Source organism: Rhamphochromis longiceps, linkage group LG9 (assembly GCF_057381845.1).
Source record: "Rhamphochromis longiceps isolate RC_006_pf linkage group LG9, R_longiceps_female_GT1.1, whole genome shotgun sequence".
Taxonomy (NCBI): domain Eukaryota; kingdom Metazoa; phylum Chordata; class Actinopteri; order Cichliformes; family Cichlidae; genus Rhamphochromis; species Rhamphochromis longiceps.
This window is the reverse complement of record NC_140565.1, coordinates 36,870,506-36,894,810: the sequence shown is the minus strand read 5'-3', so window position 1 is coordinate 36,894,810 and position 24,305 is coordinate 36,870,506. Positions and strand designations below refer to the sequence as shown.

General features: G+C 43.0%; 1 protein-coding gene across 9 annotated transcripts in view; it reads left to right on the top strand.

Annotated features, from left to right (window-relative positions):
- Positions 1 to 24,305, top strand: part of LOC146662832 (receptor-type tyrosine-protein phosphatase mu-like) — a 224,043-nt gene that overhangs the window by 124,310 nt on the left and 75,428 nt on the right. For 4 of the 9 annotated variants that reach the window (XM_085417613.1, XM_085417611.1, XM_085417608.1 and 1 more), the window contains exons 18-20: positions 839 to 913; positions 16,973 to 17,105; positions 23,855 to 23,887. In XM_085417613.1, coding sequence (XP_085273739.1) covers positions 839 to 913; positions 16,973 to 17,105; positions 23,855 to 23,887 — 241 coding nt within the window. The remainder of the gene's footprint in view (positions 1 to 838; positions 914 to 16,972; positions 17,106 to 23,854; positions 23,888 to 24,305) is intronic. The other 5 variants (XM_085417615.1, XM_085417609.1, XM_085417616.1 and 2 more) reach the window with 3 other exon arrangements.

The following is a 24,305-nucleotide window of genomic DNA, read 5'->3' as shown; positions in this document are numbered from 1 at the left end:
CAGCAATTGCCAGGTGAAGAGGAAGGAGCTCCAGCCCTGGTACCAGAGACAATGAACCTCTCACTGGGCTGATCAGCAGGAGAACTGCTTTGAACTCGGTGCAGGAGTCTGGAGGAGGAGGGCAGAGACTCAGGTTCAGGTCAGAGCCAGGTGTTACAGCACTTCATGCTTCTGTCTGCTGAGAGCTTTTTTTTGCTCACCACCTGACCAGGTTGTTACTGTTTCACCCAAATCTCAGAGAAACCTCTGATCCAAAGATCCCGGTGAGCTAAAGGCCTCCATCAGAGCAGCGTGAGCTTCCGCAACTTCAAAGAATTTAAGGGAAGCACTCACAGATGGGACACCAACCAAAGCAGTGAAAGTTATGTGAATGTGATGGACAGAGCCGCTGTCCTCGCGGCTTCAGGCAGGACGTGGAGCTGCTCGGCTCGAGCTCAGCTGCAAGCGGAGCGACGCCGATCAGCAGTTTAAAGCTGCCACCAAGAGTTCTTCACACGATCAGAGCATTCAAGTGACTTTATTTAAACCCAGATGAGTGCAGCGTTTCCTGCTTTATTGATAACAATGATAATGATAATAATGAGACAGCAGGTGGAAGCACTGGGTCAAAATAAGGAGACGACTCGAGTCACAAACGCTGAGTGCTGTGTGCTGTGTGCTGTGTTAGCATTGTGTTAGCGCTGTGTTAGCGCTGTGTTAGCGCTGTGTTAGCATTGTGTTAGCGCTGTGCTGTGACAGGAGAGCAGGGCGCTGTGTGTTACTAATGTTTCTGCTGCAGTACAGACCTGCCATCTCTCTCTCTCTCTCTGTCTGTCTGCATGCCTTCCTGGATGAATAGCCGCTATAATCGTCACCCAGCTCACCACGCCCTACATTCGCATCGCCCCGGCAGCAGGCGACAAGCAGCTAACAGGTCAGCACACACACGCTGCACACACACAGACTCACACTGACTGGAATCTCTGGCTTTAATGGCTTTATTGGATTAATAATTTCTAATAAGAGAGGCGCTCATGTCTGTGGAGCTCAAACATGACTGAACAGGAAATGATGTTGTGATCTTTCTGACTGTTTGGCCTGTGACGCGTCACACTCGGCACGAATCAAAGTAAAATAAATGACCCCGAAACACATCTGAACAAAGATGGAGGCGACTCTGTCATCGTTTGATTTGCAGTTATAGAGATTGACAGACCACGTGACTTTCGCGCATTGCATGCCGGTAACTCATGGCAAAACAATCCAAGTACCGCATCAAATGCAAGCATTTGCAGCACCGCAAAACGTTCATTCTTCGGTTCCAATAAATTCTTGCTTTTTCTTTGCCCCCAAAAAGGTATGTACAAAACAAAGGAGAACAATGCCGGTCCGTACAAAGACAGACTTAATGAAAAGTCAAAGAAAAGATACGAGGAAAAAAATCAAACCAGTGAAAGTGTTAGATCCTTACGAGCACACAGAGGGAGAAAAGACGTCAGCGTGCTGCCCAACTTTCACCACGCTCAGATTTATAATTATACGGTTCTTGGAGTGAGTGCATACACTCGTGAAGTTTAGTAACTTCAGGTCACTGCAACAAGCCCAGGTACAGTTTACCGACGGATGGGTGCAGGACCTTGAAATGCACCGTGTAGAAAGTAAAGACCATCGTACGTATCATAAGTTTACCAGTCTCACAAATCGTCTTCATAAATACACATTCGTTAACCGTTTATTAATAGGACCTTTGAGCTCAATGGTAATTAATTAGTAGTGGAAATAATTTCTGGTAGCATCACAGAAATGTAGCAGTGACAATAATACTGTATGCTGTAATCGTACTGGGCAATTAGTGATACAAAAAACCTGTTTTATCCTGTGAATAAAAGTATATGTTTTTGTCAATGTACCATAATAACAGAAGCGAAACGCAATATTGTGTCAGGACAATTCACTATTTATGCACAATAAACAAAGGAGCATAGCGCGACAATTTCTGTTCAGCGCCAGACTTGCTTGTAACCTATATCACCAATTATGTTAAGAAAAATGACGTATTAACTACAACAGCAGACTGACCTTCGTGTAAATGCTTGGAGCAGACTAACCTGTGAGCTGGAGTGTTCTGGGACGTTATATTTGATCTTTGAATGGCTGCAATCCAGTCGCGTCTTTGTTACCTCAGAAACATGGCTCGAACAATTTCTCTTCAACGACGTAATCCGATAACAACCGATCTCTTTACCCGTCGGCTTCCCGTGGCTGTCATGCGACCGGCTATTGCAGTTAATAATACAACAGCTTCTTGACATTTTTGTGTTTCTTTTTATCGCTGTGTGACTGATTTCAATTGAAAGCCTGCGTGCGCTAGTACCTCTTGCCACGAGTTCCCAGAATTCTTTGCGGTTTTACCCCTGAGTGACGTCACATTTTCAATCTCTATTCCCATCTTTAAAAATCTCAGATCAGCCCAAAAACTGTAGAATTGTGTTTCATAGTCAGTCCAGCAGAGGGCACCGAGCTAACAATGCAGCAGTTGATGACCGAACCCTGCTTGGATCTACTGCTGCCACCCAGCTGCAGGTCCGTCAGCTCAGGTCTCAGCTGAAGGTAACAGCACTTCCTATTCTCGTGTTAAGCATTCATGGAACCTCAGGGTCCTGCTAATCTGTAACCGGAAGGTTGCCGGTTCGATCCCCCTGCTCTTTCTGTCCTGGTCATTGTGTCCTTGGGCAAGACACTTCACCTACCGCCTACTGGTGTTGGCCAGAGGGGCCGGTGGCGCGATATGGCAGCCTCGCTTCTGTCAGTCTGCCCCAGGGCAGCTGTGGCTACACCTGTAGCTACCTCCAACAGTGTGTGAATGTGAGAGTGAATGAATAGTGGAATTGTAAAGCGCTTTGGGTGCCTAGAAAAGCGCTATATAAATGCAATCCATTATTATTATTATAATAACGCGCTGCAGGTTCTGTAGAAGCAAGGCGGTCAGACAACGGCTGCAGAGGCTCTGTAGGTATGTCCCAATTCTTAGGCTGCATCCTCCTGAGGCCGTATTTGAAGGCCGATAACATCACAGCGACGCAACGAAGGCTGTCCCAATTCGTAGACTCGTCCGAGTCCGGCCGACAAATGCGTCCCCCTTTTCCCCAGATTTGAAGGATGGGTCGGATATATCCTTCGTGGCCATATCCCAGAATTCATAGCACGGCCCAGCCAATTCCAATTTCCAACAATGATGGCCGCTACTAAGTTTTAAAATTACTCTTATTATTCTTTCTGGGTCACAAAATAAACGTTTAACATATTTTCAGGCAAGAATGTAGCTGTGTAAACTTCAAATATCTGCTTGGTTTATCAAGACATTGCATATTTGCAAGTGCTCCGACGTTTTCGGAGACGTCTGTTACCCACCAGCTCGAGGCTCACTAAAACCGTCAAGAACAGCGAACTCCCAGCACATCGTTTTCAAACCCCCCGCGGCCTTTCGCTACGAATATGTGATATATAAGTCACTCAGATAACTTAAAAATTTAAATTTTTGGCTTTTTTCAGTGTTTTCTTTGTTCCTTGATAAATCGGTTTGGCTGAGATTAAAGTTATAGTTATCACACAGCTGAATAAACGTCAAACTGATTAAACAGAAGTGTGAGATAGTCGAGAGTTTACGCCAGTATCCTGTTATATTTTAGATAGCAAGGAGCAGACGGCCGAGTTTATTAACCCTTTAAGACCTACCGTAGAACCAAGTCCGCCAAAGCTTATATTATATTTTTACATGTTGTAGTGCCATTTTTGGGAGCATTTCAAGTTGATATACATTAATACAACCATTATAACCCAACTTTTAATAATATGTATGCGTTAAGTGCATAGTAATTACATAAATTGCAAAAAAGTGAAATAAAGTGAAAATTTAAAATCGTTTTTTGTTTTTTTTAACATATATTTCTAGTTAGAGAAATTTAAGAGGCTTATCCCTCAAAACTGTAAATACAAAAAAGTTGCACAAAATAGTTTCCCACCACAGGAAATTTATTTTAAATGTCTTCATAGTTTTATTTTTGAAATACACCAATTTTTATATACTGCAGGAAAAACGAAAATGAATATTATAATGAAAATCTGCAAAAAGCAGCATATGCATCAAAAGAAACTATTTCCAGCAGTGCAATATGAGTCCTAAGCATCCCAGAAACGACACAGAAAGTCATAAAGTCAAACATAACTTTGAAAAACACCAGTATAGGCTCATAAGGCCCTGATGGTAAAAAAAAACTACATTTCCGCAAAATGACGTCACTTCCGGTTTCGGGCAGGTCATGGAGGACATGCGATAGTTCGCGCTGATGGACGTAGGAAGTGTTACAAACAGCTGATCGAATCGGCAAAGGGTGTTTCTGGAATATTATGTTTTTGTTGCTGCAAGTGCTTTTTATGCAGTTTTTGCAAAGCTATATGTGGAAGGAAACCGTGACCGAGGACAAGCTGATGGCATAAGATGTAAGTACAACTTCTCCGGTTTCATATGCAAACAAATTATTGCGCTAGCTTACGCGGTTCAGGTTCTACAGGGATTTAAAAATAGTTATGTAAAACGGAGCGTGCCCGCTCCAACTGGCTTTAAAGGGTTAAACTCCACCGAGGCAGCGGTGACGCAAATCTGAAGTCTAGACCGTCCCATTTCACAGCCGTTTACTTCCAGCCTATCCGGCCCACCTAGACCATGAAGGCCGGGTCCTCCGAAGCCTGTGGTCTATGAATTGGGACACAGCTTGTGTGTGTGAGGCCGAGGGTCTTTTGAGAGTCCCAGAGTCACACACAGAAGGATTATTCTCACTGTGAGTCATGCTAAGCTGCACTGCTCGAGTCCAAGAATATCAACACAACACAGAAACAAGGAAGAGTTTACATCATCTGGAGATAAACCTCAGGGAGGGCAAAGCCATGATTGTGTGTCTGTGAGTCTGTGTGAGTGTGTGTGGACTGAACAGGTACACACACACACACACACACACACACACACACACACACACACACACACACACACACACACACACACACACACAAACACAGATTCACAACTCACAGAAAATTACATTTAAATATTTACCAGCCTGAAAGTGGAAACTTTCAACACACACACACCAACTGTGTGTGTGTGTGTGTGTGTGTGTGTGTGTGTGTGTGTGTGTGTGTGTGTGTGTGTGTGTGTGCTACCAGCAGTCCTCAAATACTAACAGCTGTTCGCCTTGTATCCACACACTGAAGCACACACAAACACCTCCCACGCAGCGTGACTGGCTGAAGCCCTGAAGCAGAAAACAGCTTCACTTTCACATAAAAACAGCTTCTCCATGGCCCGCTGTGACACACATGCAACAACACATACATACAAACTACACACACGCCACACACAAGGAGACACACAGATAAATTCTGTCTTCAAAGCAGTGTTTTGATAGCCTTTAAACTGAAAACAGCAGCTCTCTGCCTCCAAGGGGGGATACTGTCTGTGTGTGTGTGTGTGTGTGTGTGTGTGTGTGTGTGTGTGTGTGTGTGTGTGTGTGTGTGTGTGTGTGTGTGTGTGTGTGTGTGTGTGTGTGATGAAACAGGAGGGAGCTGATAGTCGAGTTCGTCTGACCTTGAAGAGACGAAATGAAAACAGAAAATAAAAGAAACCAGTTCAGTAAACTGCAGCTGAACTGGTTTCATAGATCAGACATGAAGATTATTAAATATTAGGTCTCTCTCCTCCAAGTCTCTGTTAGTACATGACTTCAATTTCAATTCAATTCAATTTTATTTATATAGCACCAAATCACAACAAAAGTCGCCTCAAGGCGCTTCATAGATACAGAGAAAAACCCAACAATCATATGACCCCCTATGAGCAAGCACTTTGGCGACAGTGGGAAGGGAAAACTCCCTTTTAACAGGAAGAAACATCTGGCAGAACCAGGCTCAGGGAGGGGCGGCCATCTGCTGCGACCGGTTGGGGTGAGAGAAGGAAGACAGGATAAAAGACATGCTGTGGAAGAGAGACAGAGGTTAATAACAGATATGATTCAATGCAGAGAGGTCTATTAATACATAGTGAGTGAGAAAGGTGACTGGAAAGGAAAAACTCAATGCATCATGGGAATCCCCCGGCAGCCTACATCTATTGCAGCATAACTAAGGGAGGATTCAGGGTCACCTGGTCCAGCCCTAACTATATGCTTTAGCAAAAAGGAAAGTTTGAAGCCTAATCTTGAAAGTAGAGATAGTGTCTGTCTCCTGAATCCAAACTGGAAGCTGGTTCCACAGAAGAGGGGCCTGAAAACTGAAGGCTCTCCCTCCCATTCTACTTTTAAATACTCTAGGAACAACAAGTTAATAGTGATCAACAAATCGATTTACTCTGCCTTACAGAACCCTGGTTGCAGCAGGATGATTATGTTAGTTTAAATGAGTCAACACCCCCGAGTCATTCTAACTACCAGAAATCTCGAAGCACAGGTCGAGGGGGAGGTGTGGCAGCAATTTTTCACACCAGCCTATTAATCAACCAAAGACCCAGACAGACTTTTAATTCATTGGAAAACTTAATGCTTAGCCTCGTCCACCCCAGCTGTAAAACTCAGAAACCAGTCTTGTTATTATATATCGTCCATCTATCTACATAACTGTCTAGATACTTATGTTGCTACATACATTCCCTGTGTAGGTACCTCTTAGAGTTTAAGTTTATTTTTTTCTTCTCTTATCCTAAAGGAATTTTAATGTAAAAATCTACATGCTGCTAACAGAGAGATGTCAAACTGTATTTTATTGTTCTGGTAACAGTGACAACAAAGATCTATTCTATTCTACTCTTTCTTTTAAAAAAAAAAGATTTATTGATTTTTTATTTTGGAATACAAACAGCAACAAATCAGCACAGCCAAATACAAATAAGAAGAAGAGAAGAAGAAAAAAACAGATACATGAGCAGTGTTGGGTAAGTTACTTTAAATTTGTAACTTAGTTACATTACTAGTTACTGCTATCAAAAGTAAAATGGTAAATGGCCTGCATTTGTATAGCGCTTTTCTAGTCCATAGGACCCCAAAGCGCTTTACACTACATTCAGTCAGCCACCCATTTACACACCCATTCACACACTGGTGATGGCAAGCTACATTGTAGCCACAGCTGCCCTGGGGCGCACTGACAGAGGCGAGGCTGCCGGACACAGGCGCCACCGGGCCCTCTAACCACCACCAGTAAGTAACTCAGTTACTTTAAGTTACTCGTTACTTTCAAAGTAACTAGTTACTAGGGAAAGTAACTTTGGTTTCACCCAGAATTCTCTTATTAATGTGTTGCTTCCCTAACGGGATTCCCAGCAAGGATGCCAGTCTTCTAGCTTGCTTTCATGTTAGCAGTATACTGCCACAAGTGCACTGTGCCACCTAATGACCTGAACCTAAAATGGTTAAAATGGCAGTGTGAGTGCAAGTTAATGATGAAATAAATGAAACTATATTAGAAACTAACAATGTTTGTTTATGTGTCACTTTTTTATCAGTCTGTTTAATCTTTTTCTATTGTTTCAACCCTCTGCAAATGCAAACACATCATTTTGGGGTTGATACAGCAGTGCTATAAATCTAATCATTGTACGTAGTATCACTAGGAAGAAGCAGTGGATCACAAAACACGACATACAGTGTGTTGAAACTTTTGAAAGATGTATTTATTTTTGCCATTTAAATGGGGAGAAAGTATGTTTTTAGCAGTGCCAACATTAAACTGTGCCTCAGACCATTTAGGAGCTGTAGGTATCAAAGTGCAAAACATATAGTGCAAAAATGGTTTAACATAAACACAGTGAGGTTTGTCCATTCTTTGTAAACTTAACTGCTGAACTGTGCCAACTGGAGACCTCATGTTTAGTAATAAAAGTATTTTCAGGAAAGGGAAGAGAAATCAAATAAATAATAAGTATTTTCAGCCTCATAAACAGTCAAACCAAAATAATATTTCCTCCATACCGGCCATGTCGATAAATAAAATATAATTGCATTTTAAGTGCTTCAGTGGTCTAAGTTTCACTTGGAAATATTAACATGCTTGACCTTGTAGAGCACCACTGAAGGCAACACATCATCATCATATCAGCACTACTCAACTTCCATCAAACCAACAATTGTACCTCAAGAGGAGAAGCTCCTCAAACTTATGATCGGACAACCTGTTCCTCTTTGGAGTGAGAATCAGGTTTCCCAGCCTGAAAAGCCTTTAAACTGGGGCACTTGAAGGAGTGGCTGCATTAAGTTTAAGAAAGAGTTTCTTTATCATCGGGAAATGCTTCAGAGAGTCTAACCCTGTTGCTCCTGATTTGAGGTACTCGGCTACCTCAGCTTCAACAGTGGCATATATGTCCTCATTTTCTTCAAAGGAGAAGATCCTCTTAGCTAGAACCCGGGTGCTGTGTTGTCTTGGTGGTGCGGGTACCTGGTTGTAGCTGATCTTGCTCAGGGAGAAGTTTTCGACACTCTACCAACAGACGTCCCTTTGCGAGGTCCTTCCGCACTTGGTCATGTAACCAACGAAGCTTAAATTTTGGTAGTGTCACAGCAGCCAGCAAAGCATCTTCACTTCCAAGGACATGTGCAAACCTTGTTTTGCAATGCATTGTTTCGACATTAAATTAACTAGAAAAATTTGCATTTCCTGCGAAAATGCTGTGTGGATGCTTTAAAGCTGAAGCTGTCTGCTAAAACTATCCGAAAAAGCTGAAAAGTTGCAGAAATTATAAAAACTTTGCAGAAGCAAAGGAACTTTGCTAAAATGTAATAACTTAGCAGAACTGCAATATCTTAGAGGAAACATAATACTTGGCAGAAATACAGTAGCATAGCAGAACTTAGCAGAAATATTGTAACTTACCAGAAACACAACTTCTCAAAAATACAAGAATTTAGGAGAAATAGTATAAGATAACAGAAAGAATATATTTAACCAAAAATACTTAAACATTACAGAAACACTATGATTTGGAGAATTGTACAACATAGCAGAAATACTGTGATTTTCCAGAGACACTGTGATGAACTATGAATATTGTAATTTTGAATTAATACTATGTTTCAGCACAAATACTCTGGTTTAGCACAAATATTATAACATAGCAGAATTACAATTATATAGCAGAAATGCTATATTTAGAAAGAAAAAATATAATATAGTATAAATACTATGATTCAGCAGAAATACTACAATATAGCATAATAACAATGATTTAGAACAAATACTATGATTGAGCAGAATAGTAATAACTTAAGTGAAAATACTAGAAAAGTAAAATGACAAGCTGGAAAAAAACGGAACATGGTTAAGCTCCCTCAAAACCAATTGTTCACCTGTGAAAAAAAAGAAATAAAAGTAAATTTGGAAAAAAACCAATAGATAAACACAAAATCAAATATGGATACAGAAATGTACAGAGAGAGAGACACACACAGGGTCTATGCCAGTCAACCATTCTCAATATATTATATTTTTATCCATCAATGAGATGCTGCCCTAAAGAGGGTCTCTCTCTCTCTCTCTCTCACACACACACACACACACACACACACACACACACACACACACACACACACACACACACACACACACACACACACACACACACACTCAGCAGCAGCAGCAGCAGCAAGTGAACAGGGGCTGTTAACAGCGTGTTTCTAAGTCAGTCAAACAGCTGTGAGCGGCTCAATTTGAATCCACCAATCAGAGAGGTTGTGTACTTTTCCCCCGCCAAAACTGGTGAACCAAGTGCAGGGTTTTACGCACAGGGAAACAGGTTTTTTGCAGTCTATTTGTCATATTGAGGATTTCCCTCAAACAAACGGCCAGAATTACTTAACCTTAGGGGCTAGAACTGTCATTCTTACACCGTTTTGTTCAGAAGGGATGGGGGAATCCTTAAGTGTTGACTATTTAAAATAAAAATATGAATTATTAGAGATATATGACACAGATGAATGGTTGGCTTAGAAGCCATGAAGGCCCCAATTTGCAAATTTTAATGTCCCAGCCCTCAGATATGATTGGCTGGTTGGGAAGCCATGTAGTCCTCAATATGCAAATTTGAATGTCTCAGCCCTCAGATATGATTGGGAAGCCGTGCAGGCCCTGATATGTAAATTTGAATATTACAGTCCTCACAGAGGATTGACTCCCTGGGGACCTGCCAGAAATATATCAAAATACTATGATTACCCAGAAATACTACATTTAGTAGAAATACTATGTTTTAGCACAAATACTCTAAAATGGCAGAAATACTATAATTAAGCAGAAATACTATATTAAGCAATAATTGTATAAAAAGCAGAAATACTGTACTATGATTTGGTAGAAAAACTATAATTAATCAGAAATACTATATTTGGCAGAAATACTATGTTTTAGCAGAAATACTATATTTAGCACAAATCTTATAAAATATCAGAAATAGTATGATTTAGGAGAAATACTAAAAAGCAGCAGAAATGCTATGATTTAGCACAATAGTAATAACTTAAATAGAAAAATTGGAAAAGCAAAATGGACAGCTGAAAAAATGCTGAACATGATAAGGGTCCCTCAAATATACTTGTTAAATGAAAAAAAATAACAGCCACACAATCACATATATGAACACATATGGAAACACACATGCACAGACAGACACACACACAAGATCCAATTCTATGGGCTCAAAATGTGGTCATAAATATTTTGTACTTGTAAAAAAGATTTGTATGTGTAAAAAAGATTTGTATGTGTAAAAAAGATTTGTATGTGTAAAAAAGATTTGTATGTGTAAAAAAGATTTGTATGTGTAAAAAAGATTTGTGTGTGCGTAAAAAAGATTTGTATGTGTAAAAAAGATTTGTATGTGTAAAAAAGATTTGTATGTGTAAAAAAGATTTGTGTGTGCGTAAAAAAGATTTGTGTGTGCGTAAAAAAAAAAAATTGTGTGTGCGTTAGGGGACCTAGCCGCTATCGGATATTTGTATAGCGATCCTCCAGCTTCAAACTGTATCACCCTTCAAAGACCTGCAGTTCAAAAAAAGCGCCCCTCGACAGCCAAACCCATCTGTTCTCTGATTGGATTGTTACATTTGTGATTGACATGACATTGACCAATCAGATGAAAGGAAGAAAAATAGGGTCAAAATCCATACTTGTAACTTGCAGGGGTTTTTTTTCTAAGTCCACACACAAATCTTTTTTACACATACAAATCTTTTTTGTAACAATAGGCCATGAGATGAGTTAATGTTGTCCAGCTCAGATGCAATACTGTCATACATATGTCGACCCATAAATCGCCTTGCATGCCAGCGCTGCTTTCTCACGTTTCATGTTTTGTGCATTTATCCAATGCGTGGTCACACCAAGAAAACTTTTATTATGCACTGTCCAAATGTCTGCTGTTGTGGAGATATATTCTACCATGTCGAGTGTATTTTTCTTTGGAGCTCTGACTCCGTCTTGGCATATTCTTGGTATAAATAACTGCAAAATGTCTTTCTGGATGGTGCCTTCCCAGCTCTCCCTCGCACAGGTATATGACTAATCAGTTGTCTGAAAGCATGGGACTCAACTGTTGAGATGGGTTTCATGTCTTCCACAACATACCTGGCAATCAGCCTGTGTAGCTGTGGCTGGGTGATGGACTGTGATGGTAAATGGTAAATGGCCAGTATTTGTATAGCACTTTTCTAGTCCCTAAGGACACCAAAGCGCTTTACATATCCAGTCATCCACCCATTTACACACACATTCACACACTGGTGATGGCAGCTACATTGTAGCCACAGCCACCCTGGGGCGCACTGACAGAGGTGAGGCTGCCGGACACTGGCGCCCTGGCCCTCTGACCACCACCAGTAGGCAACGGGTGAAGTGTCTTGCCCAAGGACACAACGACCGAGACTGTCCAAGCCGGGGCTCGAACCCGCAACCTTCCGATTACAAGACGAACTCCCAACTCAGCGGAGCTAGAGTCACAACGTTACCTTCGGGTTCTTTTTCAACTAACTTGGTAGATGCATGCTGTTTCTGAAGATGTTTCATCAGATTAGAATTGCTGTTGAAAGAGTTTTAGAACCTCCACAGAGAGTACAGTTCACCACAATACTCTTTTCTTTTACCAACAGAAAGGAAAAATAATGTAGCAAAATGTGCTCCCCCTTCATGTAATAGCACAGCAAGGTCACGAGGTAGGTGATCAAGCAAAGGCCGCCATATCCTACAGAATGCATCACAATTGCCCTTTATAATGGCAGTAAGGCGCTCCATGGGCAACACCTTGAATGTTTCTCTGTACCATTGTGTAACAGTGGGGAACTGTCTCTGAATCCATTGAAACAGTACACATCGCCTCGCTAAATGTAAAAGTTTACATAACAAAAGCATCTGCACAGACGACACAGAAGCCCTTCTATAGATGGACCCAGAGTGAACAGGACAGGGTTCAGTGGGATCGTCTGGTGAAAGACTGAGTGAAGCTCCATAGCAAAATCTTTCCGAAATCTAGTAATTAAAGGACATTGCCATATGCAATGGTAGTAAGTCCCTACATCCGTATTGCACTTTACACAAAGAGGAGAAATCTGAGGATGAATTTTATTTAGAAACTCTGGCGTACGCTGCAGTCTATGTACAATTCTGTAACGGCTTTCCTGGAGTCTGTTACAGGAAAACATTTTCTTGGCAGATCTAAAAGTTTTGGACCATGCTTCTGCACTAAGCTGAACTTCAAGGTCGGTTTCCCACTGAACCCTGGCCTTATCAGTGGTTACAAAATTCAGATACAATAATTTCCTATAACAAAGAGAGATAAATTTCTTTTTTGTGATTATTTCCTCATTAAATTTAAAGAGAAAGCTTTCAGTAGGATTTAAAGCAGGTTGATTGGCTCAAAATTTAAGGGAATTTATAAAATGTCTTACTTTCAGGAACCCACAGAAGTGTTTCTGTGGTAAATTATATTTAATTTGAATTTGATTAAAGGCCATAAAACTACCCCTTTCAAACAGATTGCAAATAAATCTTATATTTTTAGAATGCCAATCATCAAATATACTAATGCCAATACCTGGAGCTATGGTGGAGGTAATGATCCTGAGAGGCAACATTTGTATAGGTTGTAATATTATGGGTAAAACATTCATTTTGATTAAACTTATTCTACCCATCCAAGATAAATAATAAATAAATAAATACAATTTTATTTATATAGCACCTTTCTAGACAGCATCACAAAGTGCTGCACATAAGATAACAAATAATAAAAGGGTAAAACAGACAATATAAAACAGGCAAAAATTAACCAAAAACAGTTTTAAAAAGGTGAGTTTTGAGTTGTTTTTTTTAAAAAACAATTACCGAGTCCACAGTTCTTAATGTATGAGGGAGAGAGTTCCAGAGTCTCTGGGCCACAGTGGCAAAAGCTCTGTCACCCTTAGTTCTCGTCTTAGTCTGTTTTATAGCAAGTAAGCCCTGATCAGATGACCTCGGGGACCTGCTGGGGACATAGGGCTGTAGCAGATCGGAGATGTAGGGTGGTGCCAGTCCATGCAAGGCTCTGAATGTCAAAACCAGGATCTTAAAATGTACTCTAAATTCAACAGGAAGCCAGTGTAGCTGAGATAGCAATAGTGTCACATGTGAATACTTGGAGGATTTTGTCAACAGCCTAGCTGCAGCAATTTGCACAACCTGCAGACAATCCAGAGAACCTTTGCTTAGACACATAAACAACGAGTTACAATAGTCCAAGCGTGAGGAAATAAATGCATGTATAGCTATCTTCAGATAAAGTGATCTGAAAACTGCTGTTCACAAACGCTGTCCATCTAATCTGACTGAGCTGGAGCTGTTTTGCAAAGAAGAATGGGCAAAGATTTCAGTCTGTAGATGTGCAAAGCTGGTAGAGACAGACCCTAAAAGACTGGCAGCTGTAATTGTAGCAAAAGGTGGTTCTACAAAGTATTGACTCAGGGGGCTGAATAATTACGCACACCCCACTTTTCAGTTATTTATTTGTAAAAAATGTTTGGAATCATGTATGATTTTCATTCCACTTCTCACGTGTGCACCACTTTGTGTTGGTCTTTCACGTGGAATTCCAATAAAACTGATTCATGTTTGTGGCTGTAATGTGACAAAATATGGAAAAATTCAAGGGGGGCGAATACTTTTGCAAGCCACTGTAGATAGGGGAAGGTCAAATCACCTATTGAGGTCATTCTTGATTGAGGCAACAATTGGTTTAAAGATCAACTTGTACAACTTTGTTGTGTCTACGGACACCCTAATACCTAAATTTGTAAAACCTGTGGTCGACCACCTGAAATAAAAATTGGGAGGAGTGTCCCATCTCCCCCATCACCCAGTGGCAAAGCTTCAGATTTATCATAATTTATTTTATACCCTGAAAAAAGGCCAGATTGATTCATGATATGTGTCAGTGCAGGAATAGATGTTTCTGGCTTAGTGACAAAGAGCAACACGTCATCTGCGTAAAGGGAAATTCTGTATTCAGTATCCAACAAGGTTACCCTACAGACCTCAGGGTCAGTTTCCAAAAGTTGATTCTGTTCATCTGGATGTAGCGTTTTCAGTAACTACTTCAGTCTCAGCTGACTGCAGGTTTCCCCAATCTTATAAACAGGACATTTGCATAATGACTGTCAGCTGAGACCGAAGAAGTCACTTGGATGAGTGACAAAACGTTTCTCCCACAAAAACGCTACATTCAGATGAACAGAATCAGCTTTTGGAGATTTACATACCTGGATGATTGAGCATGCATCAAGACCTCAGGGTCAGTTCTTATAGCCTTTGCCAGTGGCTCCAATGCAAGTCCAAACAGTAGGGGAGAAAGTGGACATCCCTGACGCGTTCCTCTACCCAGTGGTAAAACATCTGAGCCGTTAACCAATACCCTTGCAGCTGGGGCCCCATACAACAGTTTGACCCACTTGACAAATTCAGATCCCAAATGAAATCTGTCCAAAACATAAAATAGATACTCCCACTCAACACGATCAAATGCTTTCTCGGCATCCAATGAATTTGCAAGAGCCCTATAATTGGTGTTCTGAGAAAACTGCACACCAGTTATGAGTCGGCGTACCTTGGAGCGGGAGTATCTATTCTTGACAAAACCCGTTTGGTCAGGCTTTATAAGAACTGGCAGGATCTCCTCCAGTCATCTAGATAAAATTTTGGACAGAATCTTGCAATCTACACCGAGTAAACTTACAGGTCTGTAAGATGTACACAGATTTGCAGGTTTATCCTTCTTTAAGATCAGGGATATATGGGCAAGGTTTAAGGTGGGTGGAAGTGTGCTCCTCTCAAGAGATTCTACATACATGTTTAATGAAGGACCCACCATATGTTTAGCCATTTTTTTGTAAAACTCTGGCCCAAACCCATCAGGGCCTGCAGCTTTTTCCTGTGCCCCAATGGGACAGCACAAATTTAATCGACTTTCCTCTGATAGTATAAAGAGATTAAGATTATCATGAAACAATCTCCTTGCGTCTACAGTATTTTGACATTCAAGGGAATATAAGTCCTGATAGAACTCTTTCATTATTTTGCTGGTAAGTTTAGCCTCGAATTGTAAAACACCTTTCTTATCTTTTAGAGAGGGTATTGTTTCAAATGCTCTCTTCCTGAATATCAGCTCACCTGGATCAGCCTCAGGCTCCGCACACGTTGTCCTCTGGCAGTTTTTATGGTCATGATCGGGCAAGTGGCGTCCCGAGGCATAACGACCACTGTAACTCAGGTGTGGAGATGAGTTTCAGGAGGGCCACCTAATACTCTGCCTTAAGTCAAAACACACCTGAGCTGTGGATCAGAAACACAGCTGTCAATCAGTGTGACGGTGCTGCTGAGGACGACGTAATTGACTGATCAACAGCTTCAGTTTAAAACACGAACACTCGTCAGAGCCCTGCAGGAATTTCTATGGCTAATATAGTCAAAGGAGCTTGCAAAGAAAAGCGCCTGGACTTCTTTAAGTTGCTTGAAGACGTTTCACCTCTCATCCGAGAAGCTTCTTCAGTTCTAAGGGTCAAATGGTGGGGAGTCCCAGATTTAAACCTAGTGAGGCGACTGTTCTTCTGATTTGGTGCTGTTTAAATAAAATTGAATTGAATTGTACTCAATGTCTTCATAGAGCAGACGTGCTGAAACCCCTCACCCCACACATACACACACATACACACAAACACAAACACACACACTCAAAGGGTGAGTGATAGCTGTTGTCAAGCTGTGATTGGAAAAGTGGGCTATGTCTGAAATGACACATTACAGCGCTCGACAGCGACGTGGTGTCCTGAATGTTTCTCATCTACTGAGTCACCTGGAAGGATATTACACCTGAACACACACACACACACACACACAGTGGTTAATGGGTTTTCCATGGGACTGACATCCCATCACATTATACAGTCAGAGCAGGAGGACTCCCTCACACATCATCTGTCCCTCCTTCAGGCTGAGGGCAGACAGCCTCTCTCAGACCAGCAGCTGGACCAGAACCACAGAACAGAACCAGTGAGAACTGTTCTGAGACGGCCGCTGTGATTGGTTCTGCTGTTTCGAATGATAACTGTAAGGCAGGCTATGATTTGCGAAGCGCTGTCATTTAAATGCAGCAGAGTCATTTTTGGAGCAGGTGGGCACAGTAAACATGTTGCTGGTTATGACTGATTTGAATACAGTTAATCATGGAAAGTTTATTCAACAGTGATATTTACTATGCCACAGATACATGATGCATACATGGTATCATAGATCTTGTTAGGTGCTGGCTACCACTGGTTCCTGTGGATGCTACAGTGTGAGGCGATGATGGGTGTCTGCAGCAGCACAGCGAGGACTGAGGCTGGCTGGGATCAGCACACAGTAGCTAACGGTCCACACTGTGCTTCGCGGTTTTCAGGCACTGCGACCAGGAAACCAGAACCGGAGCAGGAGAAACAGTCGGACCACACGGTGAAGATCGCTGGCTCCATCGCCGGCATCCTGCTGTTCATCATTATCTTCCTGGGAGTCATCCTGCTGATGAAGAAACGGTAAGGAAATCACAAACACGGAAACAAGGCAGCCTGCAACTTTAGGACGCTGGGCTTTAAGAGTCGGTCGTAGTTTCACACTCTCACTGCTCTGGTTTTTACTGTTTACTGAGTGTAAGACTGAATTAGAGGATTCACTCTGGTCCCAGCTTCTCAATGTGTTTGTTTAACAGGTGATCTGAAATCCATTTCACTGATTTTACTATGAGAATGGTGAGTTTAATGACCATTAATGACCTGCTGTGGACCTTAATGGCAAAGATACTCTCAGCTGATTTAGTTCAATATATCAATAATAACTTGATTGATAATGACACTAGCTACTGACGGGTGCGTTGTTACATTCTGAAACTTTATTTAGTACTAACGTTTCTGTGAGCAAGCCTTACGATTCAGAGGAGATGAAAACCAGACCTGAACCGACCGGCTGAGGAAGCTTATTGGTAAAACGAGCAGGTCCACAGGTGCCCCTGAGTCCAGCAGCACTGGTGATGTCAGTGACATTTAACGAACTGCAGCTCGATTAGAGAAAGTCTGATCTTAGCTAAAAGGCTTTGTGACCAGAGTAGATGTGTCAGTCTAATCTGAAGGTGAGGTTCTTCAGATTTACACAATAACACCTCAAAGATGAGATGTTGGCATCACATAAACTGCAGTTCAAGGAATTTACTGAGCAGTTGCTGGTCAGAGGGAACATCCAGGTATCGTCAGCAAAGAGGACGCTGTGGACTGTCAGCTTCCTTATTTACCTGTTAAATCACAGGAAGCTGTTCCCAGCGTGGCTCACAGTGATGACGGAGAAACCTTCAGATGTGTGGCTGATGAAGCTCTGACCCTGACATGCAGAGTGTGAACCAGTGCTCCTCTCACCATGTTTGTGACGGAGCTGTAGTTACCTGTTCAGCCTGCTGACGGCTTCACTGAGGAGCTCCATCATTACACCACCCGTCATAACGAATCACCTGCTGGGTGCTGTGCTGAGTCAGCATTTGCTCTGGGAACCTCTAAAGCAGAATTACACAATCTATTAAACAAATATTACACAATGTTACAAACTCTTCTCCTCACAGACAGACACACAGACAGCAAGACACACACAGACACACACACGGTCACAGACACACACACAGACACACACAGACACACACACACACACACACGGTCACAGACAGCAAGACACACACACACACACATGGTCACAGACACACACACAGACACACACAGACACACACACACACACGGTCACAGACACACACATAGACACACACACACACGGTCACACAGACACACACACAGACACAGACACACACACACTGACACAGACACACACACACACACTGACACAGACACACAGACACACACACAGTGACACAGACACACACACACAGACACAGACACACAGACACACACACAGTGACACAGACACACACACACAGACACAGACACACACACAGACACACACACACACGGTCAGAGACACACACACAGACACACACACACACACGGTCACAGACACACACACACAGACACACACAGACACACAGACACAGACACACTGACACAGACACACACACACGGTCACAGACACACACACACAGACACACACAGACACACAGACACAGACACACTGACACAGACACACACACACGGTCACAGACACACACACAGACACACACACAGACACGGTCACAGACACACACACACACACACACAGACACACACACACAGACACACTGACACAGACACACACACAGACACACACACACGGTCACAGACACACACACAGACACAGACACACACACAGACACACACACACAGACACACACACAGACACACACACACACAGACACACACACACGGTCACAGACACACACACAGACACACACACACAGACACACACACACACACACACACACACACACAGACACACAGACACACACAGACACACAGACACAGACACACTGACACAGACACACACACAGACACACACACACACACGGTCACAGACACACACACAGACACACACAGACACACACACACTGACACAGACACACACACACAGACACACAGACACAGACACACACTGACACAGACACACACACAGTGACACAGACACACACACACTGACACAGACACACACACAGACACACACAGACACACAGACACAGACACACACTGACACAGACACACACACAGTGACACAGACACACACACAGTGACACAGACAGACACACACACACACACACTGACACAGACACACACACAGTGACACAGACACACACACACACACTGACACAGACACACACACAGTGACACAGACACACACACACACACACTGACACAGACACACACACAGTGACACAGACACACACACACTGACACGCACACACACACACTGACACAGACACACACACACACACACTGACACAGACACACACTGACACAGACACACACACAGTGACACAGACACAGACACACACACAGACACACACACACTGACACAGACACACACACAGTGACACAGACAGACACACACTGACACAGACACACACACACACACACACACACTGACACAGACACACACACAGACACACACACAGTGACACAGACACACACACAGTGACACAGACAGACACACACACACTGACACAGACACACACACAGTGACACAGACAGACACACACTGACACAGACACACACACACACACACACACACTGACACAGACACACACACAGACACACACACAGTGACACAGACACACACACAGTGACACAGACAGACACACACACACTGACACAGACACACACACAGACACACTGATTCCTGTAACTCGTCCTTCGTCTCAGTCTCCTCATCTGTGTCTCGCTGGCTTCTCCACTCAGCAGCAGTCACATGTTAATAATCACATGTGGATGTTGTATGTAAACATTCAGCCTTACATGTATGTCAGTTGCAGCAGATCTGCCGTGTTCCTTTCTGATCCTCTGGTGCAGGTCTTATAACATGTCCACCCTCAAAATAACGAGCTTAAAGCAGTGTGATTTGATTCCTGTTTGATTTCCTTCCAGTTTGACTCGATTCCAGTATGATCTGACCTCTGAGATGCTGGAACAGTTTTTTTTTAAGAATTAGTTTTCAAAGTCAGAACACTTTGTTAAATTATGTCTTTTCAATTCCGTTCTTTTGATTGGTCACTCGATTCCTGATTGTTCAGGTCTATTGATTGGGTTAGGGTTAGGTTCCAGTTTGATAGTGTTCTTATTGTTGGAGATTTTAATATACATGTATGCTGTCCTGATAAGCCACTGGTAAAGGACTTTTTAAGCCTTATTGACTCTTTTAGCCTGGTACAGTCCGTACGTGGCCCTACACATGAGCACGGACACACACTGGACCTTGTTCTGTCATATGGTCTGCCTGTCACTGACTTGGAGATTTGTGACTGTGCACTCTCAGATCATATGCCTGTGTTATTCAACGTTGGTTTGACATATACCGCAGTTAAACCTGGCGCTGCTACTCGGTGCTGTCGGGTTATTAACCCCGCCACTGCTGCGCAGTTTTCTGCTGCTTTTAATCAGCTCGGCGGCCCTTCTGACTTTGTTTCCTCTGACACAGAAGACCTACATTCCTGGTTTAATTCTTGCTGTCAAAAAATCATGGACTCTGTGGCTCCTTTAAAAACCAGGCAGCTTAAGGCTAAACCTGAGCCTTGGTTTAATGAGAGCAGTCGTGCTGTTAAGAGGGAATGTCGTCGAGCAGAACGGAGGTGGAAAAAGGATAAACTGCATGTATCATTTCAAATTCTCAAAGACTGCTGGCATCGCTACCAGAACACTGTTAAAGATGCAAAAAGGGAATATTTTGCAAATATTATTTCTTCCAACTGTCATAACCCACGTGTGTTATTTAGGACCATTGACACTGTTCTTAATACTCCTTTGAATGTCTGTTTGGAAGTTTCTCCTGAGATTTGCAATGATTTTCTGAACTTTTTTATTGAAAAGGTTGTCACCATCAGGGCTCTTATCACAGTCAGTCATTGCTCTCACGTCTGCAGCTGGTTCAAAATGCGGCTGCACGACTCCTAACAGGAACTCGAAAAAGAGAGCATATAACCCCCGTGCTGGCCTCTCTGCACTGGCTGCCTGTGTCTTTTAGAGTTCATTTTAAAATTCTTATGTTTGTTTTTAAATGCCTTCACAGTCTTGCCCCGCCTTACCTCTCTGAGCTTCTTCATCCCCACATACCCTGTCGGTCTCTCAGGTCAGCTGACCAGCTGCTCCTGGAGGTACCGAGATCCAGGAGGAAGCTCAGAGGGGGCGGGGCCTTCTCTGTTGTGGCTCCAAAATTATGGAATAATTTGCCCATGCATGTTAGAGAGGCCCCTTCACTGTCCACTTTCAAATCACGTCTTAAAACCCACTTTTATTCCTTGGCTTTTAACCTCAGTGAGACTTAGTTTCTTTTTTAATGCAGTAGTTATTTAATTAATGATTTCACTCTTCTTTTATTTGTTTTTTATTTATATCTCATGTAATTTTATTTTACAGTTCCAATGTACAGCACTTTGTGTCAGCTGTGGTTGTTTTAAAGTGCTTTATAAATAAAGTTGATGATGATGATGATGATTTGATCCCAGTGTGACTGTTTGGGTCTGTCGATTGCTGTGAGAGCTACACGTGGACGATGGGGCCTGTAGATGGTGGCGTCCACAGAGCGGGGGGAGCTGCTGCACTGAGGGGTTAAATGAGCGGCGTGTGGACCTTCTGATGAGTGTGAGATTTCCAGGAAGTCAGAGAGGAGGACGGTGTTTTGTACGTGGAGCGTAGCTGGACATCAAAGACGCGGTCGTGCCGGCGTCCTGGCGGTGACACTGAGGAAAATGAGGATGAATAATGGAGCAGATTGCAGCAGTAATCACCATTAAACTGTATCTGGACCCACTTTATTCTCCAACATCAAACACATGGCCCCACTGGGACACACTAACACACACACAGCGCACACACATGATTTATTCTGCACACACATTTAAACACAGACAGAAAAGCTTCTGTGTTTGTAGAACGTCAAAGATAAGAGAGAAATTTAGATGAAAGAGCATTTTATTCTTTTTTTCCAGAGTCGCCTCGAGCTGAATGGCTTCAGGCAACGCAGACACAGGCACACACTTTTTACTTCACACACACAAACACACACTTCTTCTAAAGCGTGTGTGTGTGCCCAGTTTGAGTCGCACTCATGTGTTGGGTCGATCGAGCTGTGATCTCCCTCACAGATATTAGAGAGAGAGCGAAAACGAGACGGCTGCTCGGCCTCTAATGAGGTTTTTAATGTTGACAGGGTGCGTTTGATTTCCACTCTGTGACCAAACAGGAAGCTGGATGTTGAAGCAGTAATGCAGAGTGATGAGACCGCGGCTCTCAGACGTCCCCAGCACCGCCGCTTCCTGCCGTCAGGCTTCAAGCTGCCCAGTGACAGATGCTGATTAATCTGCCTGCAGCTGTTGATGTGCACGGGTGCATCAGTGAGAGCGAGGATGCTGAAGAAAAGCTTCTGCACTAATCGGGAGCCGCTCCATTTCCAAACACCACAAAACAAGCCAAACGCACGATGACCTTTGAACCCCTGAAAGCTTGCATTTTGTGCCGGCAGTGACTCAGACAGCAGAGAGAGAGCTGATTGAATCAGTGAGGTGAATTTCTGTCACAAGCAGAGAAACCTGAGGTGTCTTAGCGCTGAAATCCCAAGGACGACTCCCAAGGTTAGCATTCTGCCTCGCAGTTTTAAAGAAAGTCAGATATAATGCTTTCATCCTTTGGTCATACTCCAACGCTGTGCTGCTTTCATGACATTCAGCCTTGTAGTTTTTCTCTAACACCGGAGGCTGAGCGCTGAAAAGCAGCTTCCTGCTTTCAACACAAACCAGAGTCGGGCCTGACACATCGTACAAATACAGCCATAGACTCCACGCTTTGAAGCGTTCCTCTATGTTTGTTTTAGAAGAAGTTGGCATATTTGGACAAGAGGTTGGAGCGCTAATTTGTACAAAAGAACAGGAACCTCACAGCAGCTTTGTTGATGTCATGATGTCATTAAAAGGCTCCAACAGCACAAACACAGTGCAGAGGTCCAATTCAGGGGAAGCTAGCAGACAGCTAGCAGCTACCTGTGTCACCATCCACCTGTCAGTCACAGAGGCCACGCCCCTAATAATGCAATGCCTCGGTTTCCACGCATGCAACAAACAAACAACTAAAATCCTGTTGAATGCATGTAGATGTGGACTGACAGCTTGATGTGAAAGTCATCTCGATGTGTTGACTGGTGTCAGCGTGAGCTCAGACTAACAGCCTGTTGTTAGACATGTGGAGGACCCAGAACAGAGCCCAGAGGAACCCCATGAGCTGCTGATTGGTGACTGCATGTGGAAACACTCCTGCTGTTTCTCACTGAGGGTGATTTGATATAAACGTGTTTATTCTTCTGTTTCTCAGTCCAGGCTAACCACCATGTAGCTGTCTGTACAGAGGAGTAAATACCACATGAGCTATGTACACACTCCTCTGAACCAATCAAACGTGATCCTCCCCTCGCACACTGGTGCCAGCCAATCACCGCTCTCCACTGCTCTCCTTCACACAGTGATTGTCTGTTCTCTCTGAGACATTAATCTGTGGTTTCCTTTTTCTGTTTCTTTCCCTCCATCTCATCACTCCCTCCGCTCCGCCCCCCCACCACTCAGACGAAGAAATTATCACTCCTACACTTATTACCTGTAAGTAACCTGTTTGACCTCTGACCCCTCACCTTCACACTGACATCAAAGCTGAAACACTGAATGTGTCCTGCCTGTAACCCTGATTACCCTGAACCTCTGACCTCTGACCCTGATTGTTTGATATTTAATCCCTGAACAGATGATCTACCTGTGAGCAGCCCTTCTCTCTGTAGTCTGTAATTAATCTGATCACCTTAACCCATAGGTTTAACCTTTGACCCCTAACCCAGAAACCAGATGACGCATGCCTCAGTGTCAGGTCTCCACCCCTCTCCTGACCTTTGGCCCCTGGTGTTTAGAGCATGTTTTTTCTCCAGTCTGATCTGTAACCCGGGACACGACCTTAAACTTTAGGTGTGAGGTTTCCTTTGACCTTTAACCTCTGCCACATCATGCACTCTGACCTCTGACCTCA